Raw genomic sequence first — 24,486 nt, forward strand, 5'->3', positions numbered from 1 at the left:
TTAAAAGAAAGGAAGAGTATGAGGAGAAGAATCAGCAAGGTTAGGTTCAGGACAGAAATGATTAGGTTTGATGCATCATATATAACATATGTCAAACCCTTTTTATTTCAACAAAGTTTCACTTAATAGCTGTATAGGTATACACTCTTAAGGCATTGTAAACCTCTTATGTTTTGAGCACATTGCGTTTACATATAATGAAATATATGCAACATAAACAAAATTTCCATTGCCACATACTAGAGTTTCTCCTTATACAAACCTGAACTTTAAAGTATTCTACCTGTCGTCTAGTCTTACCTGTTGGGATCCGGATGTTGATGTCCGACAGTGTCAACAGGTTATTTCCCCAGGTGAAGGATCCACCCGTGACCTACACAGAGAAATAAAAAATAAAAAGATCAGAAGGTAACAAAAGGGTTATACTACTAAAGTGCGCTAAAGTGCTTTTTTTCCCAGCACATGACTCTCAGTAAATTCCCATTATGCAACATGAATACGTGCTGTTTTCTTGTTACGTGTGAACCCACTGGAGCAAAGGACATGACCCACTTTACGCCCCGACCCAGAGTTTAAGAAATGCTAACAGTAAGTGCATTGCAGCGAACACTGCTGAGATAACACACACACTGGGCTCGTGGCATGAGGGACACCAAACCAAATGTCATCCTGTGACGCATTTCACATCAAGTTCACTTTGGTGAATGCTGACAAATAAAAATCTGTTACACAAGAGGGACAGGTGCTACAGCTCTGTTTTGTCAGTGCAAGATGTGTGAAGGCCTGATCCACTCACACTTCAGTAGGAGATTACGGTCAGTGTCATCGATGCAGCCAAAAAATCACAGGTTTGCATTAAAAGGCCTGACAGGCTATATAATATACAGTATGTATTCATGGTTTCCGATAAGTTCACCATCCAAACAAGTTGTTCTTTGGTTCTACGACACGTGTTTTACAGCCTGTGTATTAAATCTGAAAGACTGAAGCTAAATATAACAAAATGTGGTCAATTTACATTTTTATTGGACCAAATGTAAATTTCTAACCATGGGATTTTGACACCGTCCGACACAAATACAATCGAAGTGCAACTAATGACTTTAATGGTAGTGTTATGGCCTAGTGGAAAATCTATTAAAGACTTCCCTTTAAAGACAAGCTTTTAGACATTAACCAAAAATGAATGAATGATAATTACTTCCATTTCCATTTGTATAATCAGTTACCCCCAGTAAGCATAGCTGGATGAGTCTTATGAAAAGGAATTTACTTTATTTTCCATTACTGACTCAAAAAAGGTCAACACAAGAAAGAACAGAAGGATTCAGCTTCCTCGGCTTGGTTAGAAATCACATTTGATGAAATGGAAACAATGAAAATCAGTCAGCTGATTGAAACACACATGTTCACTGGAAATTTAGACTGAAGAGGGATGGAATAAAGGATCATGACCCTCCGCTCATTGCTTCTTCACGACGTGGCATTAAAGCAAGATCAAATGGAAGAAGTCTTAAATTTAAGCTCCACTATCAATGAAATTTCTTTTTGAAAGCTTCATTATTTGTGTCCAGAAACCCGCCGATCAGCACGTAGCAGACTTGTGTATCTAATCCCTCGTCTATATCCCTTCATGCATGGAGTTTGTTTACATTCCTCCCATCTGTTGCATGTATTTATTTTTATTATTTTATGCAGGGACACCCCCTGAAACGCAAACTTTCTTCAAAGCTTCCTTTTCCCAATGACCCGATCCCAAAGGAATCAAGAATATAAGAGCATCATAAGATGATGAAAGATCTCTTTTAAAAGATTATAGCACCAAAAATAAAGATTATAATATTTAGACATTGTTTTACACTGAGTGACTAAGAAACAAATACACCTCAATTGAGCAGGCTGTTCATGCATGACCACCAAAACACACATGGGAAATCTCAGATGTATTTCCATGCTCCTGAGCAAAAGTAAACAACCAAGATTACAAAAAGCAGGATGAGGTATATAAAAATGGAAAGCAAGTTAAGATACTATCAACAATTTGACAAGGGAGGAAGGAGAAAGGACAGGGAGAGAAGATGTGCAAAAAGGGGAGTGAAAATAAAAAGATGAGATTTTGCTGAGAGCAGATAAATGTAGTCAAAATATTTAATAGAAAATGTGCAGCTGCAGGAAATGGGCCTGGTGATATGTAAATATGACAATGAACAAAACAAAAGACTGACAGATAAGAAATATAAAAAACAAGATGAACCCTGGTGTATTTCTCTGCAGCTTTCTCAAGCCTGTGAAGCCGAGTTAAACATTTTATGAACCTGATTTAAAGCCTGTATGATGAAGACAAAAGCTTCAATTTCCTCTATTCTCAGAATTTTAGGGGAACCACATTAACATTAATGCTATATCTGCATTGTGTCCAGATTTTCCTGGATCTGGATCTCCACACAGAAACCCTTCTGTGTGGAGTTTGGATGGCCTGTTGGTTGGCCATGTTTAACATGAGCATCCACCAAAATACATATCTGATAGAAAAAGGAAAAGCAAAGGCCTCCTTTAAATGGCCATAACCTTGTATATGTGGGTGTGTGTAATGCATAACAAACAAGTTTTACACTGATAAGTCAACAAGGTCTGTGTCAAGCATGGAAAAGCTACCACTCTAATTGGGGGTCTGCCATCTGGGGAATAGCATCATTCCACAGGGATGGGACAGGAAGAGGAGTCTTCACAGAGGGGCTGAGAAAACCTTGGACACATCCACAAGGCCCTTTAAGGGACAACAAATTCTCATGTGAATCCTGCACTTCCTGAGAGGAGTGAGAGTATGTGCACACACGCATGTCGCATGTATGATTGCAGGCAAAAACCCATGGACGCATAAACAATAAAGATATGAAACAGCTGCTCATAAAAGTGAGATAAGTGGCAGCAACAGCACGCAGCCCTTCTGTGCTTATCCATCTGATGCTTCTTCTCGAAAAGGTGCTTTTATCGTGTCTGCTGTCCACTCTCCAGGTGTGTTTGTCAGGGAAATCCTGCACCTGCCTTGAACAGGCAGCCGATAACATGGCTGAACGAGTTTCCGCTCTCTTTATTCCCATCAAAACAGGAACCTTTCCTCTGCATCTAAGCATAACCATCCTCAAAAGACTATTTACCTTTAAGAGGGAACTGTCAGTCTGGACAACTGAGTTCATTGCATCTAAATGTGTTGCTCATAACCACCACTCTTAGTGTCACATGCTGAAAACCCTTCAAGACACCAGTGGGTTAGATATCAAGACAAAGGTTTCTGCTCCGATACTAATGATGTCTTTCCAGTCCCATCATCTACTTTCTTTATCCCACATCTACAGCTCTGGAAAGTCAGAGGTGTCCATTACTACAAATTAAACCACAGCCAGTTCCTCTAAAGCTGCCAAAAAACCAAAAAGTTCATTGATAAATGGGTAGACGTGGGTCCATGTGTTGCACTTTACATGTGATCATAGCCTGTATCTAACTTACACCCCTGTAAACTTTCCCCTAACACATAAACTTTGAGCCTGACCTTTACAGCCACATCCTCTGTCTCTGAGGGTCTCATCTGTCGCCTGGTTGGCTGCTCATAGTTGTCCATTTGGTAGCGCATTGGCTGCTTCCTGTTGATGGCTTTGGTCTTGAGAGGGACAACCGAAAGAAAAAGGGAGAGAAAGGAGTGAGCATTTGATAATAAACATAAGACTTTTCTGCATCTGCTGTACTTCCTCTGGAAGCAGAAAACGTTGCCCCAATGGACTCAGTCCTCATTATTATTATATGATCCAGATACAAAAACAAAGTTCATCAATGTTTCTAAATTGCACGTGAAGTTCCACAACTAAAATCTCCACACAAAAGTAAAAGTATTCACACGTTCATCAAGAAGATGTAGTCAGGCTACAGTATGTGAGTGTACTCCAAGTACCAGGATGCTGTATCCATAAAAGTCACAGTTTTCACTCTCAAAGATCTCCATATTGGCTACATAACCCAGGATTATGGACCAGCTAGAAAAGGGCATGTGATTGATGTCATTGGAGATACTAGGAAGCAGGTAACAGTCAATTTCTGTGGGTCAAGCTTTAGTTGTCAGGCAAATGCCCTCACATCACACTCTAGAATATTTTGGTGTGCAGAGGAGATCATGATGTACTCAGTGACTGCAAGGTGCCCAGGTGCTGTGGTTAGAAAACAATACCAAATCATAATCTCTCCACCATCGTGCAGACAGTTGGTATGAGGCGTTTGTGCTGACATGCTACGTTTATGGCCAAATATCTCCACTTTGGTCTTACATTTAGTAAACACCCCATGACTGCTGCTTAGTTTCCACACATAAGAAGTTTAGTTGCTAAAGAATGTCTAAAAAATGTGTTTTTAACATTAAGTAGAGGCGATAAAATGATAATGGAGATGAAAACAAAATCCGGTATTACTGTTACGGGGTTTTATTTTTCTATGTTGTCTAATTTTAGCTGATTTTGAGTGAGAATAAAATGAGTCGAAAAAATATGTCATAAATGGGTATGCTGTTTTTTAAATTTCCTTTTACAATCTTATCTGAAAACCATTACAGCTCTAATGAATCATGTGAGTCACTCAGCTTTGTGGTCTGACTGTCCATTTGAACACAAACAGTGATAATCCCACTGCAGAGCAGACACTAAGCGACTAAAGACTCAGACAGCCACACGATTAGGCCTGTATTTCACTGAGTGGTGAAATGTTCAAATACCCCAAACAGGCTCAGAGGTGTAGCAGTCAAAAATACAAACTGTTACTTTTGCACTTTTCCTTGGTCTTTTTTATTGATCTGGTATCGTAACTCACCATCCCCATGGGTTTCTTTCCAGCTTCGAAGGAAACAGATATGTCACCATTTCTCCAGCTGTCGTCTCCAATTTCATCACTCTGTAGAAACTCACCAAGCTTCTGAACACTGTAAGAACACACACACACACACACACACACACACACACACACACACACACACACACACACAGCCTATTAACAGTGACACTGTGATGATTCCAATACCGGTAATCTCTCAGGAGTTTAGAGTTTCTCGTCACTGTTGTTGGGTTTCCTTGACGTTCCTTTAAATCTAAACACTCACCTAACCAGAGCCTTCACAGCAAATCTGACAACAGTGGAAAGCAGGAAGAGCGGGGTGACCAGGATGTGAAACAGTGACAGAGCTGCAAAGGCCTGAGAAGGACTGGGGCCTTCTTTATTGAGGATGTGATACGTCACAAATGTCTGCAAAAAAACAACAAAAGACAAGTTTAACAGCTCTTCCTTATGCTGTTGAATTATAGCTTAAGAAATAAGCAAGTAGAACATTTAAAGCAGAGTCAAATTCTTTTACAGATTGTAATAAAACTGACTTACGGCTAGAACCGCAGCAATGGGAATAGCAGCATTCATGAAAACTGCACAAAAAAAAGGAACAGGTTTTATTGGTAGGATAGTAACTTAGCTGATTTAGGTAACAATACAAGCTTTATAACATACTTTAAGTCCCTTTTAAAAAAATTATTCTTTGAAAAACAAATGTTGCATTGTTTTAACCATTATTCAAAAACAGCACTTATGAATGTGGGCTAGACAAGAGCCTTCTCTATAATCAAATACTGTATAACAGTAACAATTATTCAGTTTCATTTATATCACAAAAAGAGGTTCCTGAGGCCCTTTATATTGTGTAAAGACCCTACAATAATACAGAGAAAATCTTTGGGGGTGAGGGTGGGAGACAGGACACTGTGGAAGAGATCTAGAGTTTAATAATAGCTAATAATTAAATGCAAAGTTTTGTGTAAACACATTGTGAGCAAAAAAGGGGAATGAAGAAGAAACACTCAGTGCAGAATTAATAAATGGATGAACTAGTTTTTCAGCATCACTCTGAGACAGAATATTTCCAATTTTAGGATATTGTGTAAATTTAAGAAATCAGTGTTTCATATTAAGTGTTACATATGTTTAATATGCACAATGTAGGACATATCCTGGTCAAAGATGACTCCAAGATTCCTCAGTGTTACTGGAGGCCAAGGTAATGCCATCCAGAGTAAGCATCTGGTTAGACACCATGTTTGTGAGATGTTTAGGGCCGAGTACAATAACCTCAGTTTTATCTGAATTCATAAAAAGAGGTCATCCAGGTTTTAATATCTTTAAGCCACTACTGCAGTTTAACTAATTGGTGCGTGTTATCTGGCTTCATGGATAGATAAAGCTGGATACCATCTGCATAGCAGTGAAAATTTATGCTATTGCTTTGAAGGATACTGCCTAAGGGAAGAATGTATAAATTAAATATAATCACCTGAAAACCAAGTGCAGTAATTAATGCTGTAATTTAACTGTTTATTAAGTTGTACTGTGGAAATAATTTCCTAGAAAAATGATTTATGCTAACCATCGCTGAATATATGTGTGGCGTTTCAAACAAGATTCATTCTGTACATGCCAAACAAATTCCATTTCTGCTGGTCTGCAGACATTCTGCTCACATACTTAAAACTCCTGCTACTGATTTTCATCTTACTGGACATGGATGTGTAGAAGGCGAAGGTCCTGAGGCTGGTGAGCTCTTTGCCTCTGGTCTCCTCCACACTGTCACAGAAGATGTTCTCCCAGGCGTACAGCTTCAGCAACTTTATGCCCTTTAGGATCTCAGTGGTCTTTTTAACACGATCTGTACTGTGTTCCTGAAATAGCAAATAAGACATTCAAAGAAGATTTTTGTTCAGAATTACGCAGGAAATTTTGTTTTCTACACTGAGAAAACATTTATTTTATATTTATAAATATCTTCTTTACCAGTGTGATTTTCTGCGTGTCTGCCAGCTTTGTAGCTATAAGGTACTGGACCGGAGCCAGCAGAACTATGACAGCCGCTCCTACCAAGGCACTCGAGCCCATAAAATGACGGAGCAGAATTATTCCCATCACAATCTGCAAAGAAACAAAAAGACCTGACTTGAAAAACTATTGATAGGAGTAAAACATATCCAAATATGTTTAAGAATATGGCTTATCTTACCTGCACGGGCATGGCCCACAGGTTGGGGCAGAGGAAGAGGAACCACATGAGCTGGTTGGTTTCTATAGCAACCAGGTTGTTGATCTGCCCCAACGTCATCTCCCCCATTGACATGTTGGAGGTGGATAGGCGCAGGATTTTGTTGTAGATCATTGCCTAGACAAGACAGATAATAAGACAGATGAAGGAAAGTTTAAGATGATGGATAGATAGACATATTAGTTCATCTATAATGCCAACCTTTTAAAGGCAGTCACCTTGTTTTAAAAGGTCGCTGAACATTTGCAAGCTGCTGTGGAACCCACCTGACCCACCTGATGCCTGTGTTTATTGAGTGTGGGGTCCCACACTGGTCCCAGAACCAAATCACAAAAGAAATTAATCCAGATGGCAATACCAACCTTTTTTTGACTGAAATAGTTGAGTCAGGGCCAGCACTTTGAACTGGGACATTCCATCTGGTTCCTCAATAAACAATGGTTAGATGTTTAGTACCTATCTTAGAGTTTAAGTGAAATAAAATATTGTCTGCCGTCTGCTGCTGAGCTGACTCCAGCTCATGGCACAGTGGTTTTCATGAATATATTCATTACTAGCAGTATTATTCTGGGTTTTAATGGAGAGCCAGACACTCTATATCCCATTAATGGAGTCTATATATTTATAACTGCCATAACTGAATTATGCAGAAATGCCTACTAAATATTTGGATAACATCTAATTACATTAACCATGGGAGTTTTTACCACTACCACTTATCAGTAATTTTAGCTTATTTAAAGCAACTTTGCTGCTTCTTCCGCTGTGCACAAGCCTGTCTTGATAAAGACTAAATGCCAAAAATACATGTGAAAAGAGATACCTATAACATAGCACGTTCTTTTAGAATTTAGCATTTTAAATACATTTGTAAAAAAAGCAATGTTTTAGCTTTAAGTTTTAATAGGTTAATGGACAGTGTCAGCACTATGCAGAATGCCAAAGACTTTTCCCACTGAGGGACTCCTATAAATAAACCCATCACTTACATAACTGAATTAAATAGAAATGTTAACTAAATGCCTTCACATCATCGATTTACATCAGCCCTGGAAATTTTTAACCCTCCTCCATGTTTCTGTTCAACACTGACTGCCAGCTGAAATCTACCGGACTGTTGTTACACTTCAGAACAGGTGTCCAATGAAACCTCTATGTGGCTATTAAGCTGGGGCTTATATCAGCAATTAAAAGAGCCTGGTGTCACATGAGGTGACAGATAATGGCTGTGTGAGCTGATAAAACTCTGAAGCATCATAGAAATCATTCACGATGAGCTTTCCAAAGTGACACCCGAGTGTTGAAACACCGGTCCGAATTTTCATTTTCCACGATGCTTCACTCACCAGCAGAGCTCCCCGCATGTTAATGCCTGTTTCAATGGTGACATAGTACGAGGCCTGAAGGAAGGTTCTCTGCAGGATTAAAGCCAAGAAGAGAAGAACAGCCAGGATGGAGCTGTTCTGCAGCAGCTCATGGGAAAACATATGGTAGTTCTCGAAATGGGTGACCTACAAACACAAGCAGACAACAGGTACAAAAATAAGATTCTTCTTTGTAACCTGATCAGAGGTCAAACTGATTTCTCATTCGATGACAGTCTGTTGTCTGTTCCACAAACCATAGTAGCTGGTGCATTAACAAGAGCATATCCTATTTCAATCACAAACCAAAATTTGCTAGAAAATATGTGAAAACATTCTCTCAGATACAGATGTTTTTCAATTCAACCTTGGACGGATATTCTGGACGTTCATCAGTAACAATGTAAATAAGTGTGTTTCAAAAATAGGTTCTTTATCATTCAGTGTAAATAAAAAATGCAACTGCAGAACATTTTCAGTTTAATAATAATAAAATTATTATTATTGATATAATTATTAGGAAATTATCTAGATGATCAGCTAAAGAAAGAGTATTTCTAGGACTTATTGAGAATCTTCTGTAAAATCTGATGTTAAGATTCTACTTCATTTTTCTTTCATTTAATCGGTTTTCACTCTGCAGCAGCAGTGGTAAAAATAAGACATTGAATTGGAACAGGATTGGGGTCTTTCTCTCATAAGCAGTGTCATCTTTACTGTCCTGGGATCGCAAGTCCCAAAAGTGAAAGCCAGAAACAGATTTATTGTCTCTTGTGCTATGGATTGGCTCTTAGCTCTAGCTGAGGGAGGGGCATGCAGACCAGAAGTGGGGAAATCCCCCCCCAAATTACACCATAGTGGCTAAATCCATTTACATATAGTCTATGGGCTTTGTGGAAAAAGAGATGATTGTCCAAGTCTCTGGAGCTCTTAAAAAGTAAGGAACGCTTGCTATTTTAGCAAAGTCTGAAACATCGATGCAAAGTCCATCAGTGTTCATTTAAGTTGAGCTCTGGTGAGTGTCGAGACTAAACCATGATTCATTTTCATGAAACCACTCATGGATAGAGCCTCTGTCACCTGGAGAGGAACTACTCCCATTTATGTAATCATAGGATAAAGGCGATCACTCAGAATTACTTTCTATTGATTTGCAGTGACCTCCAACTCTAAGGGGATAATAAGATGAAAGTAAATTATGATCCAGACTGATTGTTATCCCTCAGCTGGTATCCAAGCAAATGATGGCTGTGCCATTCATGGTGATTCTCAGTGCTTTGTCCATGAGCCCCATGTAGCCAGGGTTTTAAACCAGAAAGCATGGTTGGCATTTTCAAATACAGCAATTTTATACAATATTTATATTTGTGGCAAAAAAGAGACAGAATATTTTATTCTAATATTTTATTATTTAGTTTCTACATTTCTGAATTCGTTTAAACAAATACACATTAGAATTTTATCCATGTATCCCATTTCTAGCGCAGTAAAAAAAAAAATGTTTATACACTGATAAATCAATCTGGATTGAAAAAATTACACATGAATTGTTGCTTCAAAAATCCCAGAGTGACGCTCAGCAGTCCCTCTGTGTACGTTAAACTGAGGCAGAGAGTGTGAGGTGAGTGGGGAATTTTCCATGTCACTCAGAAATGCAGCCATGCTCTGCTCTCTATCTCGATTGCCCATTATACCCACTTTAACCAGCAGGCACAGACCTGACAACAGCTTAACATCTACTATACCAGCATCCAGCCAAGTGGACTGTGTGAAAATACGCTGCCATTACAAAAGCATCTGTTCTGCCTCTCCTACAAGCCCTGACTGCTTTATGACCTTTGGAGAGGTTGGCATGGATTTAAGAGGAGTTGATGCCTATGATCACTTCTGCTGGTGTATATTTGGTTGCCAGAAATGCTGTCTGTGACCAGTCTGCTTGATCTCTGTCTGCTCTGCCCTTTTTATTGTAGGGAGATATTTATATTGTTTTGTAATGTTGTGTATGAGCTGCAGGTTTGGTCGAGCTAATTATGAGTCATGCTGGTCTATGCTAAGATATCAGACAGGAAGCCAGATATACTGTTACTATGCATCCAAATGGATTAGCTTAATTTTTTTAAAGCCATTTTAAGAACAATTTTTGGTTTACTTGAATTATCAAAACTGCATTCTAGGAACATTTTCATTCAGTACCTTAATACAAGTATAACAAAGTCCATAAGAAAAGAAAAGGAAAAGAAAAGGACACTAAAGAAACTGATGGACATTATGGACAATGCCAGGCATCCTCTGCACACGGCCATAAACAATCAGAAGAGTCTGTTCAGTGACAGGTTGCTTCTCCCCAAGACAAGAACTAACAGACTTAAAAACTCCTTTGTCCCACACGCCATCAAACTGTTTAACTCCTCTCTGGAGGGGAGAGGGAGGGGAAACAGGAGGACAAAGGAGGGGGGAACAACTAAGCTGTAGTGCCTCTTCACCTCACTGTACAATACCTTGTGCAATACTTTTTGTAAATAGTCAACAGTGCAATAGACTCAATACTTGAAATGTGCAATTCACTTGTATTTTTATTTTTTATTCCTATTTATTCTATTTATCCCCTTTGTATATTTTATTTATATTTGTCTCTGTATTTATATATATATGTGTGTGTGTGTGTGTGTGTGTGTGTGTGTGTGTGTGTGTGTGTGTGTGTGTATATATATATAGATATATACATATATATATATATATAACAGTTCTGTAACTGTAACTTCGGTCGTTGCTGTGCTTTTTTTGGAAGTCGAATTTCCCAGAGGAACCCACCCGAGGGATTAATAAAGTTCTATCTTATCTTATCTTATCTTATCTTATAATGAGAAGCAATTCTGAAAATTAGTAATAGAATTTGCTGCGATGAGGTTGTAGGAAAATAACAAAAATCGAAAAAGTTAATGAGCATTTCAGACTCAAGAATAAAACAACAAGTTAACAAAGACTGAGGGGAGACAACTGAACTAAAGCCCAATTCTAGTCTGGCCTTTCCACAGCCTCCCACTCACTGTCACTTTAACTGTGTGAAGGCCATGCCGCATAAAGTATCATTTCAAAATAAAAGCCTTAAGTGGAACACTCGATTCTACATCAATACACCCGTTTTTAACTGTGTTAACACACAGTGTGCACTGTGTTAACAGAAAGGCTTCATTTGGTGGGTTTACTGAAGTACAGCTTGTTGCAAGTTGCAAATAAATGCAGATAAAATGTATCGTAAATAAAAGAATTCATGAAAATGTGGTGCTTCCTGTTAATTTTAAACCAAATTCTGAACATAACCTGCTCCTGACCTGGTTATGTGTTCAGCATCAGTTACTATGCTGATTTAGCCACATTAAAAAATCCACTTTTGTAACACAAAAACTTCACATAACTTAAGCATTCATGTCACTTCATTGTAAGCCCCTCTGGGCCCTGCCTCTAGAGGTTAAAATAAGAATTGGTACGTGAGGAGATTTTCTGCTCTCTGTGGATTTATGCAAATGACCTGATGTCATGTGTCCTTCATGGCTGATTTCCAAACCCCGAAACTGTATGAAGTTACTATAAAAAGGTGCAACTTAGTGACTGAATCTAATCAGCATCATCTGCTTGAATTTAAATTAATATCTAAAAACGCAAATATGGAATTCAGTGGAATATAACTTCCAGACATCAGAAGACCCTTTATTGCTGACAACGTCCTGGAAGCGTTTTTTGTGCTCATTTATTTGTGAGGAAAAATACTTTGGATTTCAAGATAAAAAATGAGAAAACATTTGGAAAAATATTAAAAGTTAAGGTGAAACGCTGGTTTGGTTTCATGCTAGGAGTCAGGCATGAAGCTGCTCTGGTTAAAGTTACATCCACAAGGTCTGTTCCACGTAAAGTGTGTGTGATGTCATTTTAACTTTGTCTTAATCATCATCACGTCAGACACGGCGTCGCACACGAACTGTTGACGATGTGGCGACTGTGACCAACGCCTTGTTGACGTCGTGCTTAGAGTGAGTCACTCTTTGGCTGACTGGACCACCCAACAGTTATAGTGTGTTAATGACCCATGATGTTTCACTGATCTGCCCTTAACCACTAATATAATGATCTTATATAAACACTTAACAAGGCTTTGGTCTTGTTGATGGTGTTGGAGACATCAGCTATGCCTGAGTAAAGGTTCAGGTTTCCAGGATGATTTCTCAGAAGGGAAAACGAATGGCATTAAACTCTTTACGTCTTCATCTCTTAAAACATACTATATATACTGGAGGTCTGCTTTTTCTTACTTTATGATGTTTTTATATTGTTAAATTCTTAATTCTTATATTTTTTTAAATAACAAATATTAGGGTTAGTATTATGTTACATGAACTATGTTATAAACAATCCCTGAGAGCCTAAAGCTCAGGCGTGACTCTCTAAGCTTAATAGTCTGTTTTTTCTACTCTTAGAAATGTATGATGTCAGAGAGAGTGTATATTCCTAATGAGGTAATCTTAATCACTCAGCTCTCTGACATGTTAGCACCAAAACCTAGTATAAGAAAAATGATGTTTATGCTGAGCTGTGAATCATGAAACGTCCAAGAACAAGAATGCAGAGCTGGAAATGAGCAGAATCAGTGGCGGCTGGCCCATAGGGGGCGCTCGGGCTCCGCCCCCCCAAATGTGGAGGAGTAAAAATATATATTTTTAAAAAATTCATCAATGATAGTTTTACTATGTGTGTGCCCATATACAGCCAGGCGTATTTTAACATTTTCACCAGCTGACTCATTAAAGTTCAACCAACAAACGGTGTTTTTCTTCTTCTGGGGCGCTCGTCAAAGCGCCCTTGATATGCAGCGAAATAGCCTATCATTAAATGGTTGCCAGGGGAAAATAATAAATATTTGACCTATCAGCGTCGCTGAATTAAATGGTTTGGGGGCGCTTAAAATTGCGCCCCTGCAGAAAACGCGCGAAGATTTGCTGTTCTAGAATTTTACCTCAGTCAGTAGCCTAAGTGAGCTATAAGGTCAGAGAGAGACGATGGCAGCGGTATTGTTAACGGTTGAGGCACAGCCTCCCCCAAATTCGGTTAGATCGCTTCTAACCTACCCTTTTGCCAGAAGGACAATGGCAGAAAAACTGCAAGTTAAAGAGTTGGGACCTGACAAGCCCGAAATTCAACTAACCCAGGCAACGAAGGAGAAGTCAAAAGCATACAACAGGACTTTTTGTCGGAGTTGGTTCCAGCGCAAGTCGTGGCTGACAGGCTGTGGAACAGCTAATGCACTTTTTTGTTTCCCGTGCATACTGTTCAAAAGTGACAAGTGTGATTTGACGTGGACACAATCTGGACAAACCGACTTAAAGCACCTCTCCGAACGAATCAAGAAACATGAAAGCTCACGAGTTCATATGGACAACAGTGTAAAGCTAGCTGTGCTAGGGAAAACTAGCATAGCGGCGCAGCTAGATGATGGACATCGGATTGCTTTAAGAAGGCACAACGAAGAGGTAGATAAAAACCGTCATATTTTATCTAAAATCATCGATTGTATTAAGTTTTGTGGTGCTTTTGAGCTAGCAATGCGGGGACATGATGAAAGTGATTCCTCAGACAATCCAGGGATTTTTAGAGGTTTAGTCGACTTGATGGCATCAATTGATCACGACTTGAGGCAACACCTTGAAAATGCTACTGTATTTAAAGGCACCTCGAAAACAGTCCAGAACGAGATCCTGGATTGCATGTTGGCAGTTCTGAGAGAAAGGATCGTGGAAGAAGTAAAGGCAGCGAAGTTTTTAGCCATTCAAGCTGATGAAACCACTGACATTTCTACACACTGTCAGTTAGTCATGGTGCTAAGATACATTGACCAACGAAACCGTATTCAAGAGCGTTTTTTTGAATTCATCAAGCTACCCAATGCTTGTGCAGATGCAATAGCCAGTGCCTTATCGGAGAGGCTGCGCTTCATCCTCCCCCAGGGACAAGAGAGAAAGTTGATCGCCCAGGCCTACGATGGGGCCGCTGTAATGAGGGGTACCACTGGAGGAGTGCAGCGTAAGATACAGGACATTTATGCTAACGCTCACTACGTACATTGTTATGCCCATCAGTTAAACCTGGTAATGCAACAAGCAACCTCCCACATCCCTCAAATCAGTCACTTTTTTTCCGACATAGCAGGATTCGCTTCTTTTTTTACTAAATCGAGCAAGAGGACTGCAGTGCTTGACGAGGTGGTGGCGCACCGACTTCCAAGTGCATCGGCAACCCGTTGGAACTTCAACAGTCGTGCTGTGAATACAGTGTATGAACATAAAGACGATCTGGTGAGGTGTTTTCAGACCATCCGTAACAGTGAAGGATTTGATGCCCCTACAAAGAGAGATGCCGGTGGTTTCGTGAGAATGCTGGAAGACGAAGCTTTCTGTTTTTTCCTGGCCTTGTTTCACAAGATAATGCCACATGTAGACATGCTGTATAACCACCTACAGAAGAGAAACATCGATTCTGTCACCATCGCAGGGATCACCCAGACATTCATCAGCCGCATGCAGGCTATCAGGTAGGCATAAAAGCATAAATATGTAACCTAGAATAAATGTTAATTATCTATGCATAGATTCTATCAAATTCTCTGCATATATTCTGTGTTCTGTGACTTAAATGTTTAATGGAATTCAGATAATTTTGATTTATATCAGCCTTTGAAGTAATTTTATGAAAAATATTTGATTAAGTATATTTGATGAAGTATATTCCCAGTAATGATTTGATGTAGCCTATACCATAGGCTATTTCCTGAAATTATGGCCAGGGCCTTTATTTACTTGCACTGGTTTTCCCCCAGCCATTAAACCAGGTCCGGTTATTAATTAAATCCGGTAATTCCCGGTAATTAGAACACAACCTTTGTTTGGTTTGTGTTTGGTTAATATATCCCTATTCAGTTTTCAGAAGCCATTAATGAAACTTATGTATTGGATCAGGGAGGCACTTCCTAATCTGGTTGTGGATGAGGAGTACAGGGGACCTGTTCAAGACCCACCCACAAAGAGACGGAGAACATTGGGGGAAGACAGGCAACACCATTTGGCACTGGAGGTAAGCACTAGCTGCTTGGTCTGATTTAAATCAGATCATCAGATAAAATCTAATGACGATGCTGTCAGATGTCATTTGATATAGTGGTCATGACTGTTTTGTTTTGTTATGGACAGATTTTTTTTTTCAGAATAATGATTAACATGAGACATGTGCCAAAGTCTTACCACTGAATCTAACTCTTACCAATTATATATTATTGGATAGGTGTGCGACACCATTATGAGCCATGCCAAGGAGAGGTTTTCTTTCACCAAGCACCTTGTCAGCGCCACTCTGTTGCAAGGAGACTTGTTCCAACAACACAGCAAAAATTTTCCAGATGCAGCACTACAAACCACAGTGGAAGCCTATCCCTCATTGGACAAAGCCAGACTTAAAACAGAACTGTCCCTGATCTACGACAACGAGGAGTTTCAGAGTTGTAGTGGTGCGCTGGCGCTCTATCAGGTTCTGATGGAAAACAACCTTCAAGACACATTCACCGAAACTGTAAGTCTTCTTAACATCCTCATCACCACACCAATGACAACATCAGAATCGGAGAGGTGTTTCTCTACTTTAAAGAGGATAAAAACTTTCCTGAGAAACAATATGGCTCAGGATCGGCTCAACGCTCTGGCTGTGCTGTCCATAGAGAAAAAACTCACACAAGAACTTCCTGATTTCAACACCAGGGTCATCGAGAAATTTGCCACTCAGAAAGACAGACGAGCAAAGTTCTTGTACAAATAAGAACCCTTAACCATATTTACTCTCTTTCTCCATCCCTCTCTCTTTCTCTCTTTAGCCCACCCCCCCAATCAGTTTACAGTTGTTGTTTTCAATAGTTATTTTTCATTCATTCATTCAAAAAAAAAAAAATCTGTTCATGTTCATTTTTACAAATCTATACAAATGGCCAGAATATGGTTGTTCATTTTAAATTTAAATTTAAATTGTGTTGTTTGATGTACTCATTAAATGGGTCATTTTAGTCGATATCATAAAAATTGCCCCCCCTGAGATTTTTTTCAGGAGCCGCCACTGAGCAGAATGGGTCATTTTTAAACAAATACACCTCTGAAAGGAAAGAGGACCCAAATGCAAGAAGCAGTCGGCAAAAAATTCACAGCTAAGAAAAAATTCACAAAAAAGTGAACAACCAAACATCCAAAGCATTATGTATGAGGAAATCAACTAGGACCATAAAGGAAAACAAAAAAAACACCAAGAACACAAGAAAGCTTGGTTACAAGTAGAGATGGACCGATCCGATATTACGTATCGGTCCGATACTGACCTAAATTACTGGATTGGATATCGGAGAAAAATAAAAAAAATGTAATCCGATCCATTAAATATCACGAAAGCACCTCACAAAACTTGCAACACGCCGTAACTCACCTCAGAACGTTAGGTCGGAGCAGTATGCATCACGTGATAGAGCGGCTGTGGCATGCGGGACCTGTGGTGGTCTGGATAGCATTTGGAGCTTCGCTAGCAACCCCGCATTTCATCTCCGACAAAGTTTTCCCGAGAGAAGTAAAGCAAGTGTGTAAGTCCATCTCTAAATGTTTGTAAAGCATTCCTGCGTTAAGCTTAACAAGCGATATATGGAGCGACTGCCTCTAGCTCTCCGGCTGCTACTTCAATCATGAAACTGCTTAACGATCAGCTGATCGGCTTTTCTGTCGCCAGTCGTGTCTCTAGTTTGCTTTTGGCCCACTTTGCACCAGAAAGAGGAAACCAGCGGCTGAACAACAGCAGCACGTTTAAGCTTGATCAGCTGTTGTTAGAATTCATTTAATATTACTTTCTACTCGAGGATCTTGTAGCTGACGCTGGTAACTGTGCAGGGGCGGATCTAGCAAAGTTTAGCCAGGGGGGCCGATAGGGCATTAACTGGGAAAAGGGGGCACAAAGACATACGTTTCTTTCTTATTCTCATTTAAAATGTCTAGCTTTTAATAAATAATTATCTGACACCCAAAGTTTTAATTTGATGTAAAATGAATAGAAGTCAATTACTGTATATAGTAACTATTAAGTCTAATATATATACCCTAGTAAGCTATAGTACTTTTTCCTTTGGGAAGGTACCATCTGTGCAGTCTGCAATTCTGTTGAAGAAAGATGTTGAATCTATTTAATATTTCTTGAAAAATAATTGATTTCTGTGCATTTTTTTCCACACTGCATCAAATTAAGGTTGATTACGTCGATTAAGCATCATGAGGTGGAGCGTGAGGGGTGGTTCCCTATTTTTTATTTATTTATTTTTGTTGTTGCTGGGAGTTGGAACCCTATTAGTTAGGTTGCTTAATATTTATGCTAAGTACTCTTTAAAATACCAGAATAGGGAGGATGGTGTAGGTTTGAGTTTATTAGATTGATCAATATTGCTGAACTATGAAATATATTTTTTTTGCATACAGGTATAACAGAATAGCTTTAGTGTAGTTGTTGTTTTAAACTTGAGTATGAACTTATACAAAATGCAGCAAGATATTTAAAAAAAAAACAGTTTTGTTGATTAAAAAACACTATATCGGATTCATATCGGTATCGGCAGATATCCAAATTTATGATATCGGTATCGGTATCGGACATAAAAAAGTGGTATCGTGCCATCTCTAGTTACAAGTATTACAGTTTTTACCGAATGCCTAAACACTAACTGTGAATCCTGTAGCACAATTTCTAAAACTAGTCAGACTTATAGCAAAACCACTCACTGAGTGTGCAAAACTAAAAGCACAAAAACTGCTTTGCACTCAGTTTGCAATTTTGTAACACACACTTTGCAAGACTGTAGGCACAATTCACTGCACAACACTCAATTTCCAAATTTCCAACACACTCCTAGCAAAAGTATACACATGTATGGCTATCATTAACACTAATTTGCCAACTGTCTGGCACACTTTCACATGTGAAAACTTTCTTAGATAATTCGTTCACTTTGCAATCAGCCTAAGCACTATAATACAGGTAAGCTGTGTGTGCGGAGTACAATGGTGGGAGCAGAAAGAGTGAGAAGTAGAGGAGGCCGAGGAAGAGGACGTGGAGGTGAAGAAGTAGGATGAAGAGGACGACAAGGACAAGGAGGAGCAAGAGGAAGACGAGGAGGGGGCAGAGGAAGCATGTTCACTGCAGACCACGTAACCCATATAGTCATTATGGCGATTGCAAATAATCCTATACTTGGAAATAAACACTTGTGTTTGTTTTGATGTGTTTGACTAAACACCAGTACTTGAAGTTTGGATCCCTCCATGCTTATGGATCTATGACAGAAGTATGAGCTCAAACTGACATAGCCTACCTTGTGCACAGGGAAGGCAAACGCCAGATGTGTTTTGTATTCATACCACCGGTGTGCAGTTGGCGCATTGTGTGCTTAGTAGATGATGGCTTGTGTGTACTGTTTGATACGGAAACACCATTTTTACGAAGGTGTGAAGAGTTAATCTAGCTGTGTTTGCTTTTGCAAGAGAACTACAATGTTTTGATTATTGGGTGACAGGTTTTCTTATTTGTGTGAAGAGTTTTGCAAAATTAGCCAATAGTTACAAAAAATGTGCTTAAGCAATCAGAAAAAACTGTAAGTCCACACAGGAGGCTGATTTGCTAACTGAACACTATGTGGAAATGACACGGCGGGAAAAAGAGCAAAGGCAGGAAATCTAACTGAAATTAAAAAATAAAACACGAAGAAACCCAAAATTTAAATGACTCTAGAGTCCGAACCAGTCATATAAAACACACTATACAATAAAAAAACAGACTTCGTAACACGCCGTAATATTCCATAATGAACTGTAATTATGCAACCAGTGATGATGGAAAAAAGCTTGAAAGAAAGAAAGGTTGAACCCTCCGTTATACAGAAGTCCATAAACAAATGTGTTTGTGTAGAAAAAATCTGCTGGCCTTGTGTAAACAGTACTAAGGCGTCTTTTCTTAAAGGTCATACATCTTAAACACTCACCGTTGTGTTGCCTTCTGGAACATCTTTTTCAGAATTTAGCTGCTGAACGATCCTAGAGATGCAGAGGGGCCCAGCAAAGCCCAGCAGATCTGCCAAGTAGCGGAAGGTGCTGCTGAGCAGGATGGGACGGCCAAATGCTCGATACATGGAGCGCCAGATCGATGGAGACCTATCTGGGTCCTCAGGTGTCTGTGAGGGCGGAGGATAGAAGGAAAAAGCAGAGAAATTAATTAGATCTGTATATTTTAATTTAGAACAACCACTGGAAATCACTGCAGTGAAATTAAATTATTTTACGGCTTCCATGTGCTCACCCTCTGATCCTCATAGGCGTCTTTAAGCCGCAGGTAGTTGGTGAGGGCTCTCATGGCGATGGGCAGCTTGCCTATCTTCTTCAGCTCTATAGGCCTCTTATGGGCTCCGATGATGAGAGGATTCATCCACCAATATGTCGCCTAAAAAACGAGCCAAGAATTTTCTGTGCTGTGCTGCCAAGTTGCGTTCCAGTAAAAACTTGCCACACTCAATATTGACCGTGTGGTGTCCTCGGGATTCCCATATACTTGTTTGCCATTCACCTAGGGACCATTTTTGACCCGAGGACACCACACGGGTTACGAGGCATTAAAACACAAAATAAGTTCCTTCTCTTGGTTTTTAGTACTTGTGGTCTAAATATTAAAATGGTAAATGGCCTGTATTTGTATAGCGCTTTACATAGTCCATAAAGACTCCAAAGCGCTTTACACGTTCAGTCATCCACCCATTCACACACTAGTGATGGCAAGCTACATTGTAGCCACAGCTGCCGTGTGGCGCACTGACAGATTATTTTAATTATATACTTTAGAATTTGCATTTTAACCTTTTTGTGTTAATAATGGTTCTGAAAATCTACCTTTGACAGCAGGTTGACAAAAGGCTGCAGAAAACGAACCCCCAAATCCTGTAAATCTTCTGGTGGTTTAACTTTCTGAGGGTTCGCAAAGAATACATATTTCTAGAAGACACAAAGACAAAATTAACAAAATTAACTACACAGGAAAAAACAAGAAAAACAAAACTATTTTGGGATGCCAGGATGATTGCAATCTACAAGAAACAAAGCTCCTTGAACTAAACCGACGTAGCGTGAAATGTATTTCCTCACCCTCACTCTGATGACGTTGATCTCCACGGCCATCAGAAGTCCATACAGGATCACTAACAGTGCAGTGATGTACAACCTGAGATACTGTGCTGCACCTTTGTCCTCAGCAAATTTCCACAACTTTATGGACTTTGTGATGAATGCCAGCACCCAGTAGATGAAAAGGACTTTGAGAAAAGAGACAAAAAGCAGCATGACAGTCACAGATGCCGCATCACTGCTATCATATTTGTGCTTTGGAAGATCATACAGTACCCTAAAAAGCTGAATTTTTCTTTGTATTTTGGCCTCTTGTCCACACAAAAACAACTTTAGGTCATTGAAACGGACCTTCTGGAACTCCTCCCAGGGAGCACATATTAAAAGTCTATTTTGAGTGTTGACTATGCAGAAAATAAGATTCTTGGAAACCATGAAAACATCAACCATTCATTCCTAGTTGGGCATGCCTTTGCTTTCTGTTTACACCAGGATGCACATTCACAGTTTTTATGGTCAATTCACATGCCTTTTCAAACGTGCAATATAATTTGTATGTCACACTCGCACTGGTCTGTTTACTGCTTTGTTTTTCAACTCTCTCTGAGTCCAGGTGAAGTCTCGGATTCCCACCCTTTGGCCGTCACACCATGCAACAACTCTATTCGATGGTGCAAAACAGACAAATGGCCCCTTTCCAAGTATCTTGCCCAAACCTACCACACACACTCTGAGCAAAACCCTCTTAAACAGTTCTGTGGACCACCTCTCTTTGGCGTAACCTGAACTGTCCCCAAGAATCACTGTGACTGATATCTCCTTCCCTATTGGCTTGTCATTACCCAATAAACCTTTTGATCTTTAACTTGTCAGCAATAGGTGCTGCTTAATAGTCCACTTTATTGCCAGTGTGGCAGATGTTTGTAGATTATACATGAACCTAAGCTAAAACACTCATCTGGATGGAGATAATGGATGGAGCTAGTGTTGATATTGCTTTCACAAGCCTTCAAGAGAAGTACCTGCTTATAGATTCAGTATATACCACCTAGCAAACAGAGGAAATAATCTCAGGAAATGCTGAGAAAGTGGATGAACTCTAGCGAGGCACGTCTATATTCTTAGGATTAGCAAATTTCACATGAAATGTCTGCAAAACATCCACATGCTAACCTGCCATTGTTGTTGAAACATCCTTGCATCTAATGAGCGTCCGTTTTTTGATAGATACTCCTCACTCAACCTCCTGCATTTTGTTTTATGATTATAATTATTTGTTAAAATTCCAAAGGGAAGGTTGATAATTTGAAACCAAGTTAATTGGTTTATATTTTTGTTTTTTCTGTTTTAATTAAGGAAGGGGTGCTAATCTTAATTATCCTCTTTTATATTGACTAAACAGAATTGCTTGGCTGTTTATTTGGTCAAATAAACAAAATGGGTCATATTAAGCGCCCCTCACTGTCTTACCAAGCAGCAGTTTGGGAAAGTTGGATGTTTCTATGTTGTGGTAGTAAACGACTGATGTTGTGGCTGCTACAAAACCCATGAATGCTGGCATGAAGAGATGGAGGTGGTTGGTACCCATCACCCTACAGTAAGAGGCAAGCACAAAATATATAATAATTAACATGCAAACCATTTATTTAACTAAAGACAACTAAAAAACAAAAAAAGCTTCTTTTTATTTGCTTATGTTTGATTAAAAAAAACATTCTGAGGTCTCACATGTTGCAGACGATGCCTTCTGAAAACTCACAGACATGGACTAATAGCAGCAAGAAGGTGAGGATCCACCTCATGTTGTGCCCAGGGAAATGAAGCCATGTGTTATGATGGATCTGGACTTTAGAGCTCTGACTGCCCCAACCTGTTGGACAAAAACACAAGACAGTACATCCGAGCTTGTGATGTCAGAGGTGAGAGTGTGTGCAGAAAAGCGTAACAGAAGCAAAAAAAAAAAAAAATAGATGGTGGATCCAAAAAATTTGTTTATAAATGTGACTTCAAAGCACAACCGATTTGCATCAATTTACTTTCACTCTCCAAGTAATTCTGCTGGTTTATATTCATGTCATAACCGAGTGAAAATCATTGTTCACGGATGAAGAAAATAACTTTAAACATAAACATGAATCACACATGACAACACTTACAACTTTGACCTTTGAAAATCTCTGCATTTGTGTGTATGATCAAAACAACTCCAAACCACGCTTTTAAATGCATCAGGAATCTTTTGGGAAGATATGTTAACTTAAGAGGACAACAAAATTCACGTCATATTTATTTCATGTTATGTTACAAAAAAACTGTAAAAGAGAGGTCCTGAAAGCATGTGCAATCTAGAAAGAGCCCAACTGTGAAAAGTCACAGAAGTAATGCATAATATTAGTTCCAACCATACAAAATAGTGAATACTTTGATAAATTAGGACCAGATTTAACCTTCAAATCTTAACATATTAATATATTCTGGCAGTTAGAAAAGACAAAGAGAAACTATCACTAGTACAGTTACAGTTTTTTCTGAATGCTTAAACCCTAACTGTGATTCTTATAGCACAATTTCAAAAACTATTAATACTTATACCAAAATCACTCACCGAGTTTGCAAAACTAAAAGCACAAACACTGCTTTGCACTCAGTTTGCCATTTTGTAACACACACTTTGCAAACCTGTAGCTACAATCCACTGCACAGCACTCTTTCTGCAGAACTGTAAACACAACTCACTGCTTTACACTCAATTTCCAAATGATCAACACACTCCTAACAAAACTATACACATTTATGGCTATTATTTACAGTATTTTGCCAACTGTCTGGCACACTGCCACATGTGAAAACTGTTTTAGATAATTAGTTCACTTTCCAATCAGCCTAAGCACTATAAATAAGCTACAGGTAAGCTGTCCGTGTGGAGTACAATGGAGGGAGCAGGAAGAGTGAGACGAGTGAGAATTAGAGGAGGCTGAGGAAGAGGACGTGGAGGTGAAGCAGTAGGACAAAGAGGACAACAAGGACAAGGAGGTGAAGTTAGAGGAAGAGGACAAGGAGGAGCAAGAGGAGGGGGAGGAGGAAGGGTAAGAAGAGTAAGAAATAGAATTACTGATGACATCAGAGCTACAATAGTGGACCATGTATTCAACCATGGAATGACCCTGAGGGAATCTGGCCAACGGGTTCAGCCTAACTTGAGCCGCTACACTGTAGCAGGCATCATAAGGACATTTCGAAATGAGAATCGGTTAGTACAGTCACTTTGCACTAAGATTTGTAGCACTGCCATATGCTGATGACAAACACACCAATACCATTGATGTAAAAATACTGAAATTGTTACTTTACAGAATTGCTAGACAACCAGATGCTGGGGGCAGAGGAAGCATGTTCACTGCAGGCCAAGTAACCCATATAGTCATTATGGCGATTGCAAATAATCCTATACTTGGAAATAAACACTTGTGTTTGTTTTGATGTGTTTGGATAAACACCAGTACTTGAAGTTTGGATCCCTCTATGCTTATGGATCTATGACAGAAGTATGAGCTCAAACTGACATAGCCTACCTTGTGCACAGGGAAGGCAAACGCCAGATGTGTTTTTTATTCATACCATCAGTGTTTAGTTGGTGCATTGTGTGCTTATTAATATGATGGCTTGTGTTAACTGTTGGATACCAAAATACCATTTTTACAAAGGTGTGGAGAGCTAAGCAAGAGTTGTTCGCTTTTACAAGAAAACTACAATGTTTTGCTGATTGGGTGAAGAGTTTTCTTATTTGTGT

General features: G+C 39.3%; 2 protein-coding genes across 7 annotated transcripts in view; one reads left to right on the forward strand and one right to left on the reverse strand.

Annotated features, from left to right (window-relative positions):
• abcc9 (ATP-binding cassette, sub-family C (CFTR/MRP), member 9) overlaps positions 1–24,486 on the reverse strand; it is an 85,177-nt gene that overhangs the window by 46,280 nt on the left and 14,411 nt on the right. For all 6 annotated transcript variants that reach the window (XR_015125798.1, XR_015125797.1, XR_015125799.1 and 3 more), the window contains 15 exons: positions 22,425–22,566; positions 22,167–22,288; positions 20,718–20,884; positions 20,466–20,567; positions 19,882–20,022; positions 19,568–19,756; positions 8,458–8,622; positions 7,073–7,228; positions 6,850–6,984; positions 6,575–6,737; positions 5,413–5,453; positions 5,138–5,280; positions 4,852–4,960; positions 3,551–3,658; positions 301–373 (listed from right to left, as the gene is read on the reverse strand). Coding sequence is in view for 3 of the 6 variants with exons in the window: in XM_086269697.1 (XP_086125823.1) it covers positions 301–373; positions 3,551–3,658; positions 4,852–4,960; positions 5,138–5,280; positions 5,413–5,453; positions 6,575–6,737; positions 6,850–6,984; positions 7,073–7,228; positions 8,458–8,622; positions 19,568–19,756; positions 19,882–20,022; positions 20,466–20,567; positions 20,718–20,884; positions 22,167–22,288; positions 22,425–22,566 (1,956 nt within the window). In the remaining 3 variants the exon portion in view is untranslated. The remainder of the gene's footprint in view (positions 1–300; positions 374–3,550; positions 3,659–4,851; positions 4,961–5,137; positions 5,281–5,412; positions 5,454–6,574; positions 6,738–6,849; positions 6,985–7,072; positions 7,229–8,457; positions 8,623–19,567; positions 19,757–19,881; positions 20,023–20,465; positions 20,568–20,717; positions 20,885–22,166; positions 22,289–22,424; positions 22,567–24,486) is intronic.
• LOC147310079 (zinc finger MYM-type protein 1-like) lies at positions 13,124–16,329 on the forward strand. The gene is made up of 3 exons (XM_086269838.1): positions 13,124–15,055; positions 15,480–15,594; positions 15,802–16,329. The coding sequence occupies exons 1-3, from the start codon at positions 13,527–13,529 to the stop codon at positions 16,327–16,329; spliced, it is 2,172 nt and encodes a 723-aa protein (XP_086125964.1). The 5' UTR covers positions 13,124–13,526.

Source organism: Aulonocara sp. 'chitande type north' Nkhata Bay, linkage group LG17, assembly GCF_057382095.1.
Source record: "Aulonocara sp. 'chitande type north' Nkhata Bay isolate Kocher_YH1m ecotype deep benthic linkage group LG17, A_spYH_male_GT1.1, whole genome shotgun sequence".
Classification (NCBI taxonomy): Eukaryota; Metazoa; Chordata; class Actinopteri; order Cichliformes; family Cichlidae; genus Aulonocara; species Aulonocara sp. 'chitande type north' Nkhata Bay.